Raw genomic sequence first — 18,918 nt, forward strand, 5'->3', positions numbered from 1 at the left:
TCAAATTACCGGGATATAGAGGTAAAAAATTGCAGTTGGTCAGTCAGCAGTATAGAGCCTGGCCAGACTGCATATGAGCCGTGTCATGACAAAGCCAACATAATGGGTTTGCGACCAGCATGGATTCAGACCAGCCTGCGTATTCTCACAGTCTGATCAGGATCCATGCTGTTCGCTATCAGTTTCTCTACTTGTTTTAGAGTTTGTAAGCAAACAGCATGGATCCTGATCAGACTGCGCGGATGTGCAGGCTGGTCTGGATCCATGCTGGTCACAAACGCACTATGTTGGTTTTGTCGTGACACTGCTCACTGTGTAGGATTTGTCTGGTGGTATGCTGGTGGTGAAGGGTAATATCAATCTGTTCCAGAACGGTAAACGTAAAAAGTCCCTATAAAATATACTTCAGATGTAACTCAATTGGACTTGTGTTAGAGAGATTTTACATATGTAATGTATGGGGAGTTAAATACCTGTATTGATCAAATAAGTAGACAAGTTTTGTTTGTGATTTAAACAATGTTAAATATTCATTTTAACATAATGAGTGTTACTGTTTTCTCCATTTGTATTTAACTTGTGGTTAATTATAGCTGGCTTCAATAGAACATATGTAATATCTGTATTTGTTGATTTTAAAGATAGTACTAAGCACAATGGCAATTGTAAGGCAGAAAAATGAGGAAAATTGTAATGGACAATGTTATATTTCAGGCTCTGATAGATGAAGACAGATTGTTATCTAGATTAGAAGTGCTAGAAAATCAACTTCATGCTTATTCAAAGGTAACTTTTGTCTTACACTCATGATTATATTGATACTGGAAGTTATACATCAGAAAGATAACTGTATTGTATGGATGGAAATTAATTAGGGAAGGCAAAAAATTACAGGTTAAATGGGAACTGGGCCAAATATCTGAGTATACTCCATAGAACATCTGAGAGTACTCGGTTGTCTGATTATACTGGACCAAACATTTGAGAGTACTTGGTTGAATGTCTGAGTAATGAATGAATTACCATCTTACTTGTGATGAGTATGACAGAAATGGAAGATTGATGGAAAAATGGTTATACATTTTAAATGTATTTAGATATTTTAACTGAGTTTTCGATCTGAAGAATGAGTGACTACCTGAGTACTTAAATTTGTACTTGTTACCTCCCCGAAAAATAATAAGAATAATTTCATGCATAAATAAATGTGTTTAATGTGATTGGCAATTTGATTTTTTTTTAGAGTTTGTCTATAATTATTGTTTGAAAATCTGCATGTTATTTGTTTACATATATTAAAAGAGAGACATAGGGTTTGTATTGGTAGTTATATAGTTTAAACATATTTTATTTCAAACATTTCACTCAAACATTTATTACATGCAATCAATAGTTACATAATATACAATGCTGAAAAAGGATTAGATCCGAAAGCATACAATGCTTATAGAGGTCTTTTCCTAACATATAATTCATTACTGTAAATTTGGCAGTAAATTACATTTTCAAAATAGTATATCATGAAGAGCATTTATTGATGATAAATGAAGAAAGATGAGGACGGCAAAAGTGTCTATCCAGAGCTAAAATTAAAAAAAAAAATATATATATATATAGTTGAAATAAGTTAGATAGGAAATCATTCTATAATATGTTTTAGAATCAACATAAAATGCTAATACTGTGACCTAGTGAAATGACACAGAAAAAAAGCACATTGAGATTGATGGTCAGAAAAAGGTGAGATTGATTCAATAAAAATGGTGCAAATACACTATATTAAAGAAAAGATATTATTATAGAATCTATTTGGTATGTCAACATGGTAGTGATATAGATGTTGTATCTTTAAACTAAAGTATAAGATAATGTCTGTGTATTACAGAATCATAGTGAGGATACTTTGAGACAAGAACTAGTCCAGTTACAAGAAGAGAAACTGAATTATGAAACCACAGCCAAGGTAACATTTTCTATTGTGTTTAATATGTCCAGTATTGTGTTAAATATGTCCAGTATTGTGTTAAATATGTCCAGTATTGTGTTAAATATGTCCAGTATTGTGTTAAATATGTCCAGGTTTTTTGAGTTCTGTCATTATTTAAGATTTCATCTTTGTACCAGGTGTTGGGTGAAGGATTTAGATAAATGTTAACTTAATGTATTAAATTGAACTGGTCAATAATGTAAGATCAATCATAAATAATGATGTTGATACTATTAGGTACCATACATAACAAACCATGAAAATTATATAAGGATGTTTATAAGGAAAGTTAAAATGTTTGATTTAAATTTCAGGAATCTTTGATGAAAGTTTTACAGGAGAAGATTGAGGCAGTTACAAAGTTATCTGATCTTGAACGTTCACTGACCAAATCCGAGGATGAGTGTACTCATATGAAGGACATGTGTGAACAATCACAGGAAGAACTTCAAGTTTTAGCTGAAAAATATCAGGACCAACTGAAAGCTGTACAAGATATACAAATACAGTTACAGGTATGTGTAGTGAAAACGCTTATAAAAATCTTCAAACTTTATCAAACATTAGGGCCGATCTCAATTCCAAGGTGATTCATATGAACCTCACTGAGGTCCTTGAGGTTATATACATGGAATTTGAATTTCTTTCAAGGATCAGCTGGGGCATTAAAACAGAAAGATATGCTAATGATTATTTAGAATTATACTCAGAAATGAAAAATCATATTTTTATGTTATTCTTAGCCCAATTTGAGTGAAAGTGTGGCAACGATTTTCATTAATGGGTCATTATTCCTGTAAGAATAATTATTCTGGAAAAATAAGTGGTTGAATGATCTGAAAATTTGCTCACAAGTTATTGGTCTAGACTTGCAGCATATTACATCAGCACTATAGAGGTCATTTTACAATTGCATTACAAGTATTACATGCACTGGGGTTCAAGTAAAACCACATGTATCTGGTTAGTTATCTGTATGAAAGAGGAAACTTAAGTCCCTGGCAGGATATCTACCAACAACTGTTAGTGGTAAATGATATGATATAAATGACTTTAACCACTCAGCCACAGGGAACTGAGCATGGAAGTATGTAAATAATGGAATAATATAAACTGAACCGCGTCAAGACAAAACCAACATTGTGGGTTTGCGACCAACATGGATCCAGACCAGCCTACGCATCCGCGCAGTCTGATCAGGATCCATGCTGTTTGCTATCAGTTTCTCTACTTGTTATAGGGTTTGTAAGCGAACAGCATGGATCCTGATCAGACTGCGCGGATGAGCAGGCTGATCTGGATCCATGCTGGTTGCAAACCCATTACGTTTGTTTTGTCATTACTCGGCTCAAACTTGTTACAGGATGCTGAGACTAAGCATATGGAGGATATAGAGAAAGGAGAAAAAGAGAAACTAGATCTACAAGATAAACTAGAGGAGATGATTAAACAAGAGGCTGCATTGACAGCTAAAGTAAGTTTCTTTATCATTCATTGTCATCACATACCTGGCCCGGCTTTTCTGACACTGTAAAACGGTATGGCAGGTCTGTACATAAATATAAGTGTCTCTCTTAATAGTAGCATTACACTGTAGATGCTTCAATGACAAAATTATTGTTTTAATTAACTGAAAAATATTTGTTTTTAGCTCGACTATTCGCCCCGGCGTCGGCGTCCGCGTCGGCGTCTGCGTTGGTTAAAGTTTTTTGTAAAGTCAAATATCTCAATTATTAGTTGAGATATTCAATTGAAACTTACAATACTTATTTATAGTAACAAGGTACATCAGATTGACAAGTTGGATAACTCTGCCTACAATATTGACAGAATTATGCCCCTTTTTAACTTGGAAATTTTGGTTAAAGTTTTTTGTAAAGTCAAATATCTCAATTATTACTTGAGATATTCAATTGAAACTTACAATACTTATTTATAGTAACAAGGTACATCAGATTGACAAGTTGGATAACTCACTCTGCCTACAATATTGACAGAATTATGCCCCTTTTTAAATTGGAAATTTTGGTTAAAGTTTTTTGTAAAGTCAAATATCTCAATTATTGCTTGAGATATTCAATTGAAACTTACAATACTTATTTATAGTAACAATGTACATCAGATTGACAAGTTGGATAACTCTGCCTACCATATTGACAGAATTATGCCCCTTTTTAACTTAGGAATTTTGGTTAAAGTATTTTGTAAAGTCAAATATCTCAATTATTGCTTGAGATATTGAATTGAAACTTACAATACTTATTTATAGTAACAATGTACATCAGATTGACAAGTTGGATAACTCTGCCTACCATATTGACAGAATTATGCCCCTTTAGAACTTAGAAATTTTGGTTAAAGTTTTTTTGTAAAGTCAAATATCTCAATTATTGCTTGAGATATTCAATTGAAATTTAAAATAGTTATTTATAGTAACAATGTACATCAGTTTGCAAAATTGCATAACTCTGTCTGCAATATTTGCAGAATTATTTGCCCCTTTGAAACTTAGAAATTTTGGTTAAAGGTTAAAGGTCTTCAAAGATATTTACTTGAAACTTTACACATGCACTTAGGGTCATAATTGGAGGGTCATAATTGTATGTCACTGACCAAGTTCCATAACTCTATCTTGCATTAAGGCTGATTCATATCCCCTTTTCTACTTAGTCTCTTGGTTAATGTTAACATGCAAGTTTTACATATCTCAATAACTATTAAAGATATTTATTTAAAACTTCACATATGCATTTAGGGTCATAATTGTAGGTCACTGACAAAGATCCATAATTCTATCTTGCATTTAGGCTGATTTTTCTCCCCTTTTTCAACTTAGAAATTCATGGTAAAGTTTTGCTTGTAAGCTGTTATCTCAATAACTACTGAAGGGTTTGTGCCTCTTTTGGGACAATTTTATGCATTCATAAAAATAAAGCAGTAATTTACTTGATAAAACATCTTAATAACAAGCTTTTGTTCCCTTTCTGTCAAATTTATGTATTCATAGGTAATTAGTATGATTATACTCAATAAAAAACCCTTGTGACATTACCTTCCGAATAGTCAAGCCAATTCTGTATAATAAGACTCTCTCTAAGGCCTATAACATGAATTTATAAAAAAAAATTAGCCCTTTTGTGAACTTAAAAAATTTAACATTATCAAGGCTCTTTTACTATCAAGCACTTAGAATAGTTGAGCGTGCTGTCTTACAGACAGCTCTTGTTAAGGTGTGCAATAAATAGATTATTATATTTGTGTAGGTTTAATACTAAATTTATTGCATAATATATAGAGGATATTCAAGCTTTTTCTATAAATACATGATTTATTTTCATCGAGTGGTATGAAAATAAATATTTCATAAGTGGCGGTAGCCACGAGTGAAATATGATAATTTTCATGCCACAAGATGAAAATAAATCATGTATTTATAGAAAAAACTTGAATTTTCTGTTTATTATATACATTTTTCTCTTTTTTGCGATAAAATTTGAAAGACTTTCCCTTAAAGTTTGTGTACTGGCAGAATTTAAAAGAAAGTAGTCCGGCAAGACACCAGTGAAAATACGGAAAATATGTTTCACTGCAGTGAAAAATAAATTTTTACAGTGAAAATACGGAAAATGAAAATACGCTTTTTATTTCATCAATATTTCTCGATATTTTCTTTATAAGTATATAATAAAATTTCATTCTTAAAAAGTTTGTTTATTATCCATTTTTAATCTTCAAAAAATCTATTTAGTTTTGGGACAACTGTTAGTCAATTTTGTAGGCTATTAGATTATTCAATTGTTCAAGTATCATTCTGTGTTTATAAGAAACAAAATGGTTGGAAAAAATGTTAAAACTTAACCAAACTTGTCAGAGTGAAAATTATGAATAATTTTGATTGTATTATAGTTTGAAGCATTATTATATCATAGATTTAAACATTATTGTATTACATATTGAAGCATAATTGTATTATACATTGGAACATTATTGTATTATATATGGAAACATTATTGTATTATATCTGGAAACATTATTGTATAATATATATATGGAAACCGTATTATATTAAATATATGGAAACATTATTGTATTATATATGGAAACATTATTGTATTATATATAGAAACATTATTGTATTATATATGGAAACATTATTGTATGATATATGGAAACATTATTGTATTATATATGGAAACATTATTGTATGATATATGGAAACATTATTGTATTATATATGGAAACATTATTGTATAAATATATGGAAACATTATTGTATTAAATATATGGAAATATTATTGTATTAAATATGAAAACATTATTGTATTATATATGGAAACAGTATTGTATTAAATATATGGAAACAGTATTGTATTAAATATATGGCAACATTATTGTATTAAATATATGGAAACATTATTGTATTATATATGGAAACATTATTGTATTATATATGGAAACATTATTGTATTATATATAAAAACATTATTGTATTAAAGATTGAAGCGTTACAAGCAGACCAGGATATATCTAATGAACAACTGACCACAATGAAAGCTAGACTGGACCAGTTTAAGGACACAAATGAAGATGATCATATCAACAACATGAAAGCTTTAGACTCAGACTCGGAGAAAATGGACTCTGAAAGTGAAGGTATTTATTTATTACCTTGATGTGGGACCATTAAGTCTAATGGTTATTTGTCTCTTACAGCTAATTCAGAAATCATACAAAATAAGTAAATAGTCACTTGTTGAGGAATTGGTATTTACTGGTTATTTATCCAGGAAATTTGCTTAGGTGGACATAACCAAAAACTATCTTAAAACCAGCATTAAAACTATATAAGCAAACAAACAATCATATGAACCTGATTTATCATCTGGTCTATCATACAATAGTGTAGATCACCGATATAATATGAATTGTATTGTATTGCTAAGTTACATGTATCTACACACCCTGCCCCCATCTGTGCTGCTACTAAGTACTACATTCTCTTATATTTCTGTTTCATACATGATAAGATGTTTACGGTGTTAAAAAATAGCAATTGTTTGCAGCAGCAACATTTTTTCAGAGAATATCTGTAGGATTATCTATTAAATGCCAGTGTTGGTGTTGATAAACTTCAAAGTTCACGTGCATGAAATAAAATTGTGAGAAGCTTATTGTTTTGTTTACATATCACATGTTTTACACCTGGTACACATGTTGACAGGTTATGTTAGTTATTATTCAGGAACTGTATATATTGTGTGACAGGTAAGCTGTAAGATGTTTTTATGTACATTAAGTAGATATGATAAAAATAATAAAAATATGTCACATTTTGTATACTGATGCTCATGATAAATTCGGTTTTCTGATATTCTCGGAAGTTTTATACAGTATTTAAATTACTGTATTTATTTAAGAGTTACTATGTCTACTTTTTCTGTTTTATTGTATGACAACATTTGTCAATGTTCAAAATAGAACATGTGCATTATAAGATTTCGTTTTTAGATAATAAAAGAGCATTTTTGTATATTTTCAGTTATATCATCTGTGATTATTAAACCTACTGTGAAATCTGACAAAGAAAGTACTGAAGATGTACCTGAAGATGTGGAAGGAAAGCTGAAAGAAACCCAGAAACAAATAGAGGAGTACAAATGTAATATATTCCTATTTAATCTTGTATTTGATTTTACTGATTATTGATAAGTCTTCAGGGCCTCTAGATCGTGAACATTTACAACATGTAAATGATATAAATACATAGTGTTACAGATATATATACATACATTATACAACAATCTTGGAGATATTGTTGTATATAAATGATACAATGACACAATATATATTAATCATATGGGATTTATGGAATGTGTAAGTGTTTGTATTGTATTGTAACATCTGTATCACATGATTTCTATGTAATATAACCATTCTATATTTCTTTTTATCACATACCCATGCCTCTTTTGCGACTCCAGTAAAATTGTTTTGCAGGGCCGTGCATATATTTTGACGTGACATCATTTTCTTTATATAAACATGACATTAAGACACAATAAATGTTAGCATTATACTATAGGTGTGTCAATGAAAAATGGTTCTTTTTCACTTTTAACGGTCTATTGTTGTTATGTGATAAATAGAATATTAGATTCTTGTAAGTTCATTACTGAATTTATTGAACTTGTTGAGTAAAACAGTATTATGGGAGCCTCTTTACAACTTGTTCAATAAATTCAGTATTAAACTTACACTCATTCAGTATTATCTATACAATACACATGTGTACTTTAATATCATTGTGACATGATTTTACTCTGTACATTTCATAATTAAAAATGCATACAAATGGGCACAAAAATATCAAAACAACTTTATTTTCATTGATTATAATGCCTTTAGTCTTGTGATAAAAAAGTTTCTCCTTTATTCTCATATAATATAAAAATTTACTTGCTTTATAAAAAATTCTTGAACATGTGAAATAAAAATTATAATATATGTAAACTTGTGAGATCTTTTACGTATGACACTGTTATATAATACAGATTTTCTGTCAGGTTTTCATTTGTGCATGTTATACATTTATTACATATAGTAAAATATAAACATTTATATGATGATTTACTATAGGACATGTTATAATTGTGAATATATTACAGTGAAAATGGAAGAACAAGAGAAGAATCTACAAGATAGTGCTGAGAATGTTGAACAATTACAAAGTAAGTTACCTCCCTTTAATGCTGTTTGCACACTTTCTTGTGGTTCATGGACACATTTAAAGAAAAGGAAGTGCCTGTTTAATGTAATTATTTCTAATTGATAAATTATTCCTAATTGATAAATTATTCCTTATTGATAAATTATTCCTTATTGATAAATTATTCGTAATTGATAACAAGGTTACTCAGGTTCAAAGAAAAATTAGAGCTTTTGTCATCGATCAACTTGGTGGCGATGGTGTTGATTAACCTGTTTAGGTGAACTTCTCTTAAAGTTTTTATGGTAAAACAGTTATATATCTGTGTGTATGGTCAATAAGTTTTATATCTGTTTGTATGGGCAGGTGGTTATATATCTGGGTATATGGTCATATGATTTTATATATGTGTTTATAGTCAGATGGTTATATATCTGTATGTATGGACAGATGGTTTTATATCTGGGTGTATGGTTAGATGGTTTTACATCTGTACTGGTAAGATATAAAGCCTTCACACATTATCACTGTATACAAGTATAACAGTATTTTCATGTTTGCTGCAGTGACCATTGTTGACACATTATTGCACTATGTTTTATTACACATATAAATATTTGATGTTTCAGGAGATTTGGAAGCTTCAAAGCTAGAATCTTTACAGTATGTTGCTAAAATAGCAGCTCTAGAAGGTAATTTCTCTCTACTTATTTCTTATAGTTTTCTTGGTTTTTCACCTGTGTTATATACATCTTTATTTCTCACACATTTAAGTTTTTAAAATGGTTTCATATGGGGTTAGGGTTTTAATGTTCATTTAAAGGTTTTATTGGATTTTTTATTAGGCTTCTTTTATTACTGCTTTATAAATTCCTTTTTAGCTCACCTGTCACAAAGTGACATGGTGAGCTTTTGTGATCGTTTTTCGTCCGGCAGGCGTCCGTCCGTAAACTTTTACTTTAAAAGACATCTCCTCATAAACCACTTAACCAATTTCATCCAAACTTCACAGGAATGTTCCTTTGGTAGTCAACTTTAAAAATTGTTAAATTCCAAGCAGAACTCTGGTTGCCATGGCAACCGAAAGAAAAAACTTAAAATATCTTCTTGTAGAAAACCGCAAGAGCTAGAGCTATAATATTTGGCATGCAACATCACCTAGTAAGTGTCTACCATGTTTGTTCAAATAAATGCCCTGGGGTCAAAATTGGCCCCACTCCGAGGGGTCATTGATTTTCCTTATTTGTATATAGTAAAAACTTAAAAAATCTTGTTTTAAAAACCCCAAATAGCTAGAGCTTAAATATTAAGCATGAAACATCTTTCAGTGGGTGTCTACCATGTTTGTTCAATTAAATGCCCAAGTGTTAAAATTGGCCCGGCCCTGTGGGGGGTCATTGATTTTCCTTATTTGTTATATATAGTAAAAACTTAAAATATTTTCTTTTAGAAAACGGCAAGAGCTAGAGCTTAAACATGAAACATCACCTAGTGGATGTCTTCCAAGTTTGTTCAAATAAATGCCCTGGGGTCAAAATTGGCCCCGCCCCGAGGCGTCATTGATTTTCCTTATTTGTATAATTAGTAAAAACTTTAAAAATAACCCCAAATAGCTAAAGCTTAGATATTAAGCATGAAACATCTTTTAGTGAATGTCTACCAAGTTTGTTCAAATAAAAGCCCTGGGGTCAAAATTGGCCCCGCCCCAGGGGGTCATTGATTTTCATTATTTTGTATAGAGTAAAAACTTAAAAAATCTTCTTTTAAAAAACCAAAAGAGCTAGAGTTTAGATACTAAGCATGAAATATTTTCTAGTTAGTGTCTACCAAGTTTGTTTAAATAAAAGCCCTGGGGTCAAAATTGGCCCCTCGGGGGGGGGGTCATTGTTTTTTCCTATATGTATATAGTAAAAACTTTAAAAAATCTTCTTTTAAAAACCCCAAAGAGTTAGAGCTTAGATATTTATCATGAAACATCTTCTAATGGCTGTCTACCAAGTTTGTTCAAATAAAAGTCCCTGGTTTAAAATTGGCATTGGCCCAGGGGCCTATATACAGGTGAGCGATTTCAGGGCCATCATGGCCCTCTTGTCTGTTGTTTTGATGGTACAAAAATACTGTAGGATGCCTTGGGAGAGCAATGAAATTATGTAGAAATTATCAAATATTGATAAGCTTTGAAATTTGTTTTATATAGAAACTTATTTGTAGACAAACAAATTTTTAAGGTAGTCTTACTGTAATGCTTTCCTGTAAAGAAATTCTAACATCGGCCAATATCGTAATAATTCGGTAATTTCCAGAAAGTTTTCTATTTCACAATTTTCGGTATTCAATAACTTTTAAATGTTAAAACCGAAATTTATTACATAACGTTGAAGGATGAGTGATTGTAAATTATACAATGCCAAGGATTTTGAAAAAATAATGTTCCGGAAATAACCGCAATGGTATGATATTGGCCAATGTTTTTTTGGTGGGAAAGCATAACAGTAAGACTAGCTTAAAGGTCTTACCATTTTTTCATCTTATTTAAAAGTAACTGTAACATTTTTTTATGTGCTTTAAATACTTCATGTTTAAATGTGCATGTAAATTTAGCATGATCTCATTGTTAACAAGTTGATTTATGCTCACTTATTATTTCATACAACATTAGTTCCTTTCAATAACTTCTTTATTTCAACATTAGAATTATGCATGTATATATATCATGTAGGTAGTTTACAAAATTATCCTGTAACATAAAACAGTAGAGAAGTAAAACATATGCTCTATGATATAAAGAAATGTAAATGTAGAATGACAGGTCAAACAGTGTAGAAAATTGTAAGCAGCATGTATGATATTAATGAAATAATTACTCGACACAAATATATGTCTAAAGAAAATAGGATTGTAGTTTATAAATGAAAATCTAACAGCATGTTATATTGAAAACTCAATAGAATGTACGTAATTTGAAAAGTTTATTGTCTGTATAGAATAATTATAAAGTGATGGTAAATCATAACAGTTTCTTTATAAATTTTGTGTAATAAATTTTGTCATACACAGTTTCAATCTACAGATAAATTAAAGCAAGTTGATATAATGAAGATGTTAAATATGGATATATAATTAATGTTCCTAGAATGAATCTTTATGAATTTTGTGTAATAAATTTTGTCATACACAGTTTCAATCTACAGATAAATTAAAGCAAGTTGACATGATGAAGATGTTAAATATGGATATATAATTAATGTTCCTAGAATGAATCCTTTAAAATTTATATCTAAATTAAATTCAATCCCCCACCCCGCCAGAAATATTATTGTGTTACCTCTAAGGTTGTTATAGGTTCTTCCACATAGAAGTAAGAAGAAATGTTAAGAATAATACAGTAGTTATCTAAGATCCATTGGTCTGTCTATCTGCACTGCTGATAATAGATAGGGGGCTATCTAACTGTAAACAGAATAAAAGAGAAAAAAAAGTTCATTATGAAATTCAAGAATAAGTGGTAAAATAAACGGGTTCCTCTAACAAAAAAAGCCAAAAACAATGCCCATGTTTTTAATTGGGATCCATCCATCTGTCAAATCCAACCATTCATTACACAGCTATTTTTTTAATTTAAAAAACATTTTTAAAAATTTGGGTTAAATAGAATTTAGTTTACATATCAGTTTTCCCATGGGCAAATAAAAATATAAACAACATTTTCCAAATATTTTAGAAACCTTTTTTTATATGGAAACCCCCTTTAAATTTAAAAGATGCCAAACCAAACTTTTTTGGAAAGGGCCCTTGTTTTGGTTCTTTCTTCAAACATTTCAGGGCTATTAAATTTCTGTCATAAAAATTAATTTTCCTTTTTTTGTCACAAAAAGGGGGGAAATTTTGGGCAATGTAGTTTGTTAGGATATGCCCTAAATACACAAAAGTTTTGAACTACTTGAAGAACTTACACAAAAAAAATCTCCTCTTGGAGCCTAAGCTGAAAAGTATTTTTTTCTTCTCTCCATTAAACATGTAGAATTTTCCTGAATGTCCGTATTTTAACTTTATCTTATTTTGTTAGGAATAAACTGATTTAACTGAAGATAAAATTTCATCATACTTCTTATTTATGACTGCCTTGAGTACAATACTTATAACATTATAGTGTTAACTCTAAAGACAATAATAATAGTAAATGCATTCAGTCATAATTATAATTTTACAGGTTTATATATTGTGTTTTTATGCATGCTGCATGGGTTATTGTGTTTGAGTTTTGATATACTGATTTGCTTTTCATGCTTTTCATTTTGTTCACACAGATAAGTTAAAGCTGTCTGATTTACATATGAACCAAATGGTGGAAACAACAATGGCTGACTTGAAATGTAAGTTAGGCCTTTAAGTTTACCTACCTATCGTAGGTTTTCACTTTTCTTGTTTGATTTTCATTGCATAAACAAATGGCTGGCTTAGACATAACAAAATATAAGTTTGTTTTCTTGTTTCACCTTGTTTGTATATCCTTTGCCATCATTCTTGTAGTGGGGGCTTTTTTTTGACAAATGTTTCAGATCCAATATGATAGAAGAATAACTTACATCTGTTGACAGTTTCCTTTGAAAACACACAGGCATATGTAGCTATTCCCTGATTTGTGTCTTACTTCTCTTGATGTCCTATAGCAAGATTGTTTATTCAGAGTTATTGTTCTTTGATTGTTGATTCCATTCAGTTGAATAATTTGCTACATTTAGCTCCTGTTCTTTTCTCACCATTCAAGTTTTGCTTGTGTGTCAAACTTTACAAAGTTAAGTTGTGCTCCATCTGGAATGTTGTAAGTTTTGTGATCAATTTAAGGTGTAAAGTCTGATTGTTGTGTATATTAGATAAATGTTAGTTCACTACTCTTTTTATAATTGTATTTCTGTTGTCCACTTTGATTCAGGAAATATTTGTTCGTTTATGTTTGAGATATTGTATTAATTTTTAATTTCTGAAATGCATGCATGTCTGGAATAGTTTTCCAGCATAGATTTTGTCTATGTCAACTTCATCAATATAGAGATGAGTATTTTATTTTGTTACAAGTTGTACTGTACTCTAGAACATTCTTTAAGACTTAAAGAAGTTTGATTATTTCATTTTTAAAACGTCTATGACATTACACAGTGATAAGGTTAGTCAATCAGGGAAATATAATTGAACACAAGGATCATAGGTTGTAGGTTACTGACCATTGTTTAATTCTTATTTTTGTTTCTTGTAGCACAAATGACAGAGAGCACAAAACAATCAACAAACAGCAGTGATCTGATAAGTCATTTACAAGGTAAATACATGAACATCAACTTTTAGCTAGCTTAACTTTTTTAAGAATATTTTTTTTTTCATCTGTGTAAGTAATTTTTCTAAACCCCTCTTTCAAATATAATCATTTTGTACTTTGAGTACTTGTTCACTATCAACTTTGAAATATATTTAATGGGAGGTAAGCCAGAAAGTCATTTTTTCATAATAATTATCTTATTTGGCTAAAAATGTTTGCCTTTTCTCCAAAATAGTTAAAAATATACTCTTCAAACCGGTGACCAAATCCAAAATAGTCAGAAATGTACTCTTCAAACCTAAATATTTTATTCATTACTTTGAACTTTTTCAGTAAAATGCTCCATTGTCTACATTACATTTATAATACTATCCAGTACTGAGAAAAGTGGACTGATTGTTTAAAAACAGTCTTTTATGAATTCCTGTTATATGATTTGATGTTATTGAATGTAGAGTCAAAATAATAGATCAAGTTTTATACACTATGTTGAACTATTATACAGATTTAGTTTTATACACTAAGTTGAACTATAATACAGATTTAGTTTTATACACTATGTTGAACTATAACACATATCAAGTTTTATACACTATGTTGAACTATAATATAGATCAAGTTTTATACACTATGTTGAACTATTATACAGATCAAGTTTTATACATTATGTTAAACTATTATATAGATCAAGTTGAATACACTATGTTGAACTATTATACATATATAGTTGTATACATTATGTTGAACTATCATACAGATCAAGTTTTATACATTATATTGAACTATTATACAGATCAAGTTTTATACATTATGTTGAACTATTACACAGATCAAGTTTTATACATTATATTGAACAAATTACAGATCAAGTTTTTAAACACTATGCTGAACTATTTATATAGATCAAGTTTTATACATTATGCTGAACTATTTATACAGATCAAGTTTTATACATTATATTGAACTATTATACAGATCAAGTTTTATACATTATGTTGAACTATTACACAGATCAAGTTTTAAACATTATGTTGAACTATTTATACAGATCAAGTTTTATACATTATGTTGAACTATTATACAGATCAAGTTTTATACACTATGTTGAACTATTACACAGATCAAGTTTTATACATTATGTTGAACTATTACACAGATCAAGTTTTATACATTATGTTGAACTATTATACAGATCAAGTTTTAAACATTATGTTGAACTATTATACAGATCAAGTTTTATACATTATGTTGAACTATTATACAGATCAAGTTTTATACATTATGTTGAACTATTACACAGATCAAGTTTTATACATTATGTTGAACTATTATACAGATCAAGTTTTATACATTATGTTGAACTATTATACAGATCAAGTTTTATACATTATGTTGAACTATTATACAGATCAAGTTTTATACATTATGTTGAACTATTACATAGATCAAGTTTTATACATTATGTTGAACTATTACATAGATCAAGTTTTAAACATTATGTTGAACTATTATCGGATCAAGTTTTATACATTATGTTGAACTATTACATAGATCAAGTTTTATACACTATGTTGAACTATTATACAGATCAAGTTTTAAACATTATGTTGAACTATTACATAAATCAAGTTTTAAACATTATATTGAACTATTATATAGATCAAGTTTTATACATTATATTGAATTATTATACATATCAAGTTTTATACATTATGTTGAACTATTATATAGATCAAGTTTTAAACATTATATTGAACTATTATATAGATCAAGTTTTATACATTATGTTGAACTATTATATAGATCAAGTGTTATAAACTATGTTGAACTATTACACAGATCAAGTTTTATACATTATGTTGAATTATTACACAGATCAAGTTTTATACATTATGTTGAACTGTTATATAGATCAAGTTTTATACATTATGTTGAACTATTACATAGATCAAGTTTTATACATTATGTTGAACTATTACATAGATCAAGTTTTATACATTATGTTGGACTATTATACAGATCAAGTTTTATACATTATGTTGAATTATTACACAGATCAGGTTTTATACATTATGTTGAACTATTATACAGATCAAGTATCAGATTTAGAAAGAGAGTTGGCCTTATATAAAATACCTCAACCAGAGAGAGCTATGGATACAACACTGGTCTGCTCGGCCCTAGATGAGGTTGATTCACTCACAATCAAACCAAAATATTCTTCTGTTGATGACTCGGAACTAGAAAGTAAGTTTTATCCTACCCCAGTCCATGATACTTTATGTTTGTTAAAGTTATTTGTAATAAAATGAAAGCTTTGACGAAAATATTTTGATGAAAAAAAGAAGAAAAAGAAAGCAATAATCATAAGGAATTAAATTTATCTTTTGAATTTGATATATTTAACTTCATGATGAATAATTAAATCATATGATGAAGTGTTAGATTGATGAAGTTTTCTAGTGGCAATAATGTGAGACTTTTGTCAAGTCCAGCCAAACTTATCATGCTTATATATAAATCTTATAATATCTGATAACTGACTCATCTCCTACAAAATCATCTTGTTTCTTAAATTGTTTTGCTGTTTCATTGAGGAAAATCTTTTTTACAAATCGCTCATTAAAATGCATGCTATTTTAAAATAAATGAACAACAGTTATGCTCCTGGTTGGCAGTTGTTGGTATTTTCTACTAAGTTTTCAACTTTTAAATGTTGTATTAAAGTGTATAAAGCAATATATATATATGCTACAAAAATTGTTGTTTGAATTAAAAACATGGTATGACAGAAGTATATCTGTGTATCTTTCACGACTTGAAATGGCAGAATATTTTGTTTCGAGATATTTTATTCTATTTACAAACAATATCCATGTGTGTTAAATAACATAGACATTCATTGTTGCAACTTTCTTGAGAATCGACCATAAGATTTATCATTATGGAAACAGCATAATTTTACTGTTTAAAAAATTTATAAAATATTTCCATCATATTTATCTTTATACCCTTTTGATAAAGTTACTCTGCATAGAAATCTGCCTGCTATGGAACAAATTCATTAAAATCGGACATTTAGTTTTCTGCTTTTGTTACAGTCCGCAGTATTTGTTCATTACAGCTACTTTGTTTATATGTCAATATCTTGTCATGATTTGTTATCAAAATCAGAATTGAGACAAGTTTTTATTTTTTCTTGGTTTGTATGTTTTGATCATTGCAATACTCAACAAAGCAAGTTTGTTATATAGAAATTAGTGGAAAGAGAGCATATGGTTCAATATTGAAAGATATGCAAATAGCAAATAACTCATCTGTTTGTATCTAGCAGGAAGAAAATCAACCACTATGTATCTAAAACATAAATATATTTAACTATATGAGCCACGCCATGACAAAACCAACATAATGAGTTTGCGACCAGCATGAATCCAGACCAGCCTGCGCATCCGTGCAGTCTGATCAGGATCCATGCTGTTCGTTATCAGTTTCTCTACTTGTAATAGAGTTGGTAAGCGAACAGCATGGATCCTGATCAGACTGCGGGGATGCGCAGGCTGGTCTTGATCCATGCTGGTCGCAAACGCACTATGTTGGTTTTGTCATGGCGCGGCTCATATATACATTTCATATGAATTAGATATTGTATTAATGTTTTGTTTTCAGAACTATTACAGGATGCTAGACGTTTACTGTCAAAGACTGAAGGTGATCTAGGCAAATGTAAACGTAAGTTTGTATTCTACATTTATTGGTAGCCTGTTTATGATAAATCTTGAAGAAATAAAAACTAGCTTTGATAAGTAAATTTATTGTTGTTAGTTCTGACTGGTCAGTTGGAGCATCTGTTGCCAAGTGGTTAAGGTTGTTGACATCAAACCACTGCTCATTGCTGCTGTTGGTTTGAATCCTGCAAGGAACTATGGATTCTTTCATGTGAGGAAGCTATCCAGTTTGCTTATGGAACAGCACTGGTTCTACTCAGGTGTCGACTTGTAACTGATCTATTGTGTGGAGTTGTACCTGAGGTCTTCCTTTACTATTAAAGCTTGAAAGTCACCTTATGACCTTGAAATGTTGACACTACTGTTAGAACAATTATTACAATGTTAGTCAAATCTATATTATACTTTTATTAATAGTCAAACATAAGTAATAAGTTACACCTACATATATAACCATATGGTATCAGTAAAATGTGTGCTCCAACTAATCATCACAGTAAATATTACAGGAATATTGTTGAGAAAAGGTGAATTACTCCTTTACAAAATAAACAAAAGGTTAAAAATTATGTGTATCAGATATTTGATTTCAAAATGTCATGTAAATTGTAGATTGTATATCTTTAAGAAAACATTGTATAATATGTGCATGGTGACATTATTAGATACAACATCTGCAAGGAATACATTTTATATCAGTACACATTGTAGACTGTAAAGTGTAAATATTACATGGCAGATTGTACATCTGTAAAGACTACATAGTAGTTAATAAATCTGCAGTGTTCATTGTGGCTTGTATATCTGTAACCAGTATATAGTAGATTGTACATCTGCAAAGAGTACATTATAAATTGTATAGCTGCAAAAAGTAGAGTAATTAGTACATTAAAGAATGTATGTCTGCCAAAGTAAATTGTGAAACACACAATGTAGACTGTATATCCCAATCATTTTAAGACCAAGAAGTAAAATTGCAGTATTGCAGATAAATTTACTGGCAACTGTTTTAACAGTTAATTTCTTGTGCAGTGACAAAACATAAGATTTTATCATTTAAATTGAAGTTTACATAGTAAACACGGTTTATGCAAGATCTAAATTAATTTTACTTTCGATTTGATGTTAACACTGTCAGTACTTGACCATTATCCGGTTTCTAATATTACGTGACTTAACCCAG

General features: G+C 29.7%; 1 protein-coding gene across 1 annotated transcript in view; it reads left to right on the forward strand.

Annotated features, from left to right (window-relative positions):
- LOC132746244 (sarcolemmal membrane-associated protein-like) overlaps positions 1 to 18,918 on the forward strand; it is a 69,752-nt gene that overhangs the window by 42,594 nt on the left and 8,240 nt on the right. Inside the window, exons 6-17 of the mRNA XM_060735328.1 lie at positions 715 to 786; positions 1,886 to 1,963; positions 2,302 to 2,502; positions 3,351 to 3,461; positions 6,484 to 6,640; positions 7,527 to 7,646; positions 8,653 to 8,715; positions 9,323 to 9,385; positions 13,001 to 13,066; positions 13,948 to 14,010; positions 16,099 to 16,254; positions 17,677 to 17,739. Coding sequence (XP_060591311.1) covers positions 715 to 786; positions 1,886 to 1,963; positions 2,302 to 2,502; positions 3,351 to 3,461; positions 6,484 to 6,640; positions 7,527 to 7,646; positions 8,653 to 8,715; positions 9,323 to 9,385; positions 13,001 to 13,066; positions 13,948 to 14,010; positions 16,099 to 16,254; positions 17,677 to 17,739 — 1,213 coding nt within the window. The remainder of the gene's footprint in view (positions 1 to 714; positions 787 to 1,885; positions 1,964 to 2,301; positions 2,503 to 3,350; positions 3,462 to 6,483; positions 6,641 to 7,526; positions 7,647 to 8,652; positions 8,716 to 9,322; positions 9,386 to 13,000; positions 13,067 to 13,947; positions 14,011 to 16,098; positions 16,255 to 17,676; positions 17,740 to 18,918) is intronic.

Source organism: Ruditapes philippinarum, unplaced genomic scaffold, assembly GCF_026571515.1.
Source record: "Ruditapes philippinarum isolate M1 unplaced genomic scaffold, ASM2657151v2 ctg4923_1_1_1_1, whole genome shotgun sequence".
NCBI lineage: Eukaryota > Metazoa > Mollusca > Bivalvia > Venerida > Veneridae > Ruditapes > Ruditapes philippinarum.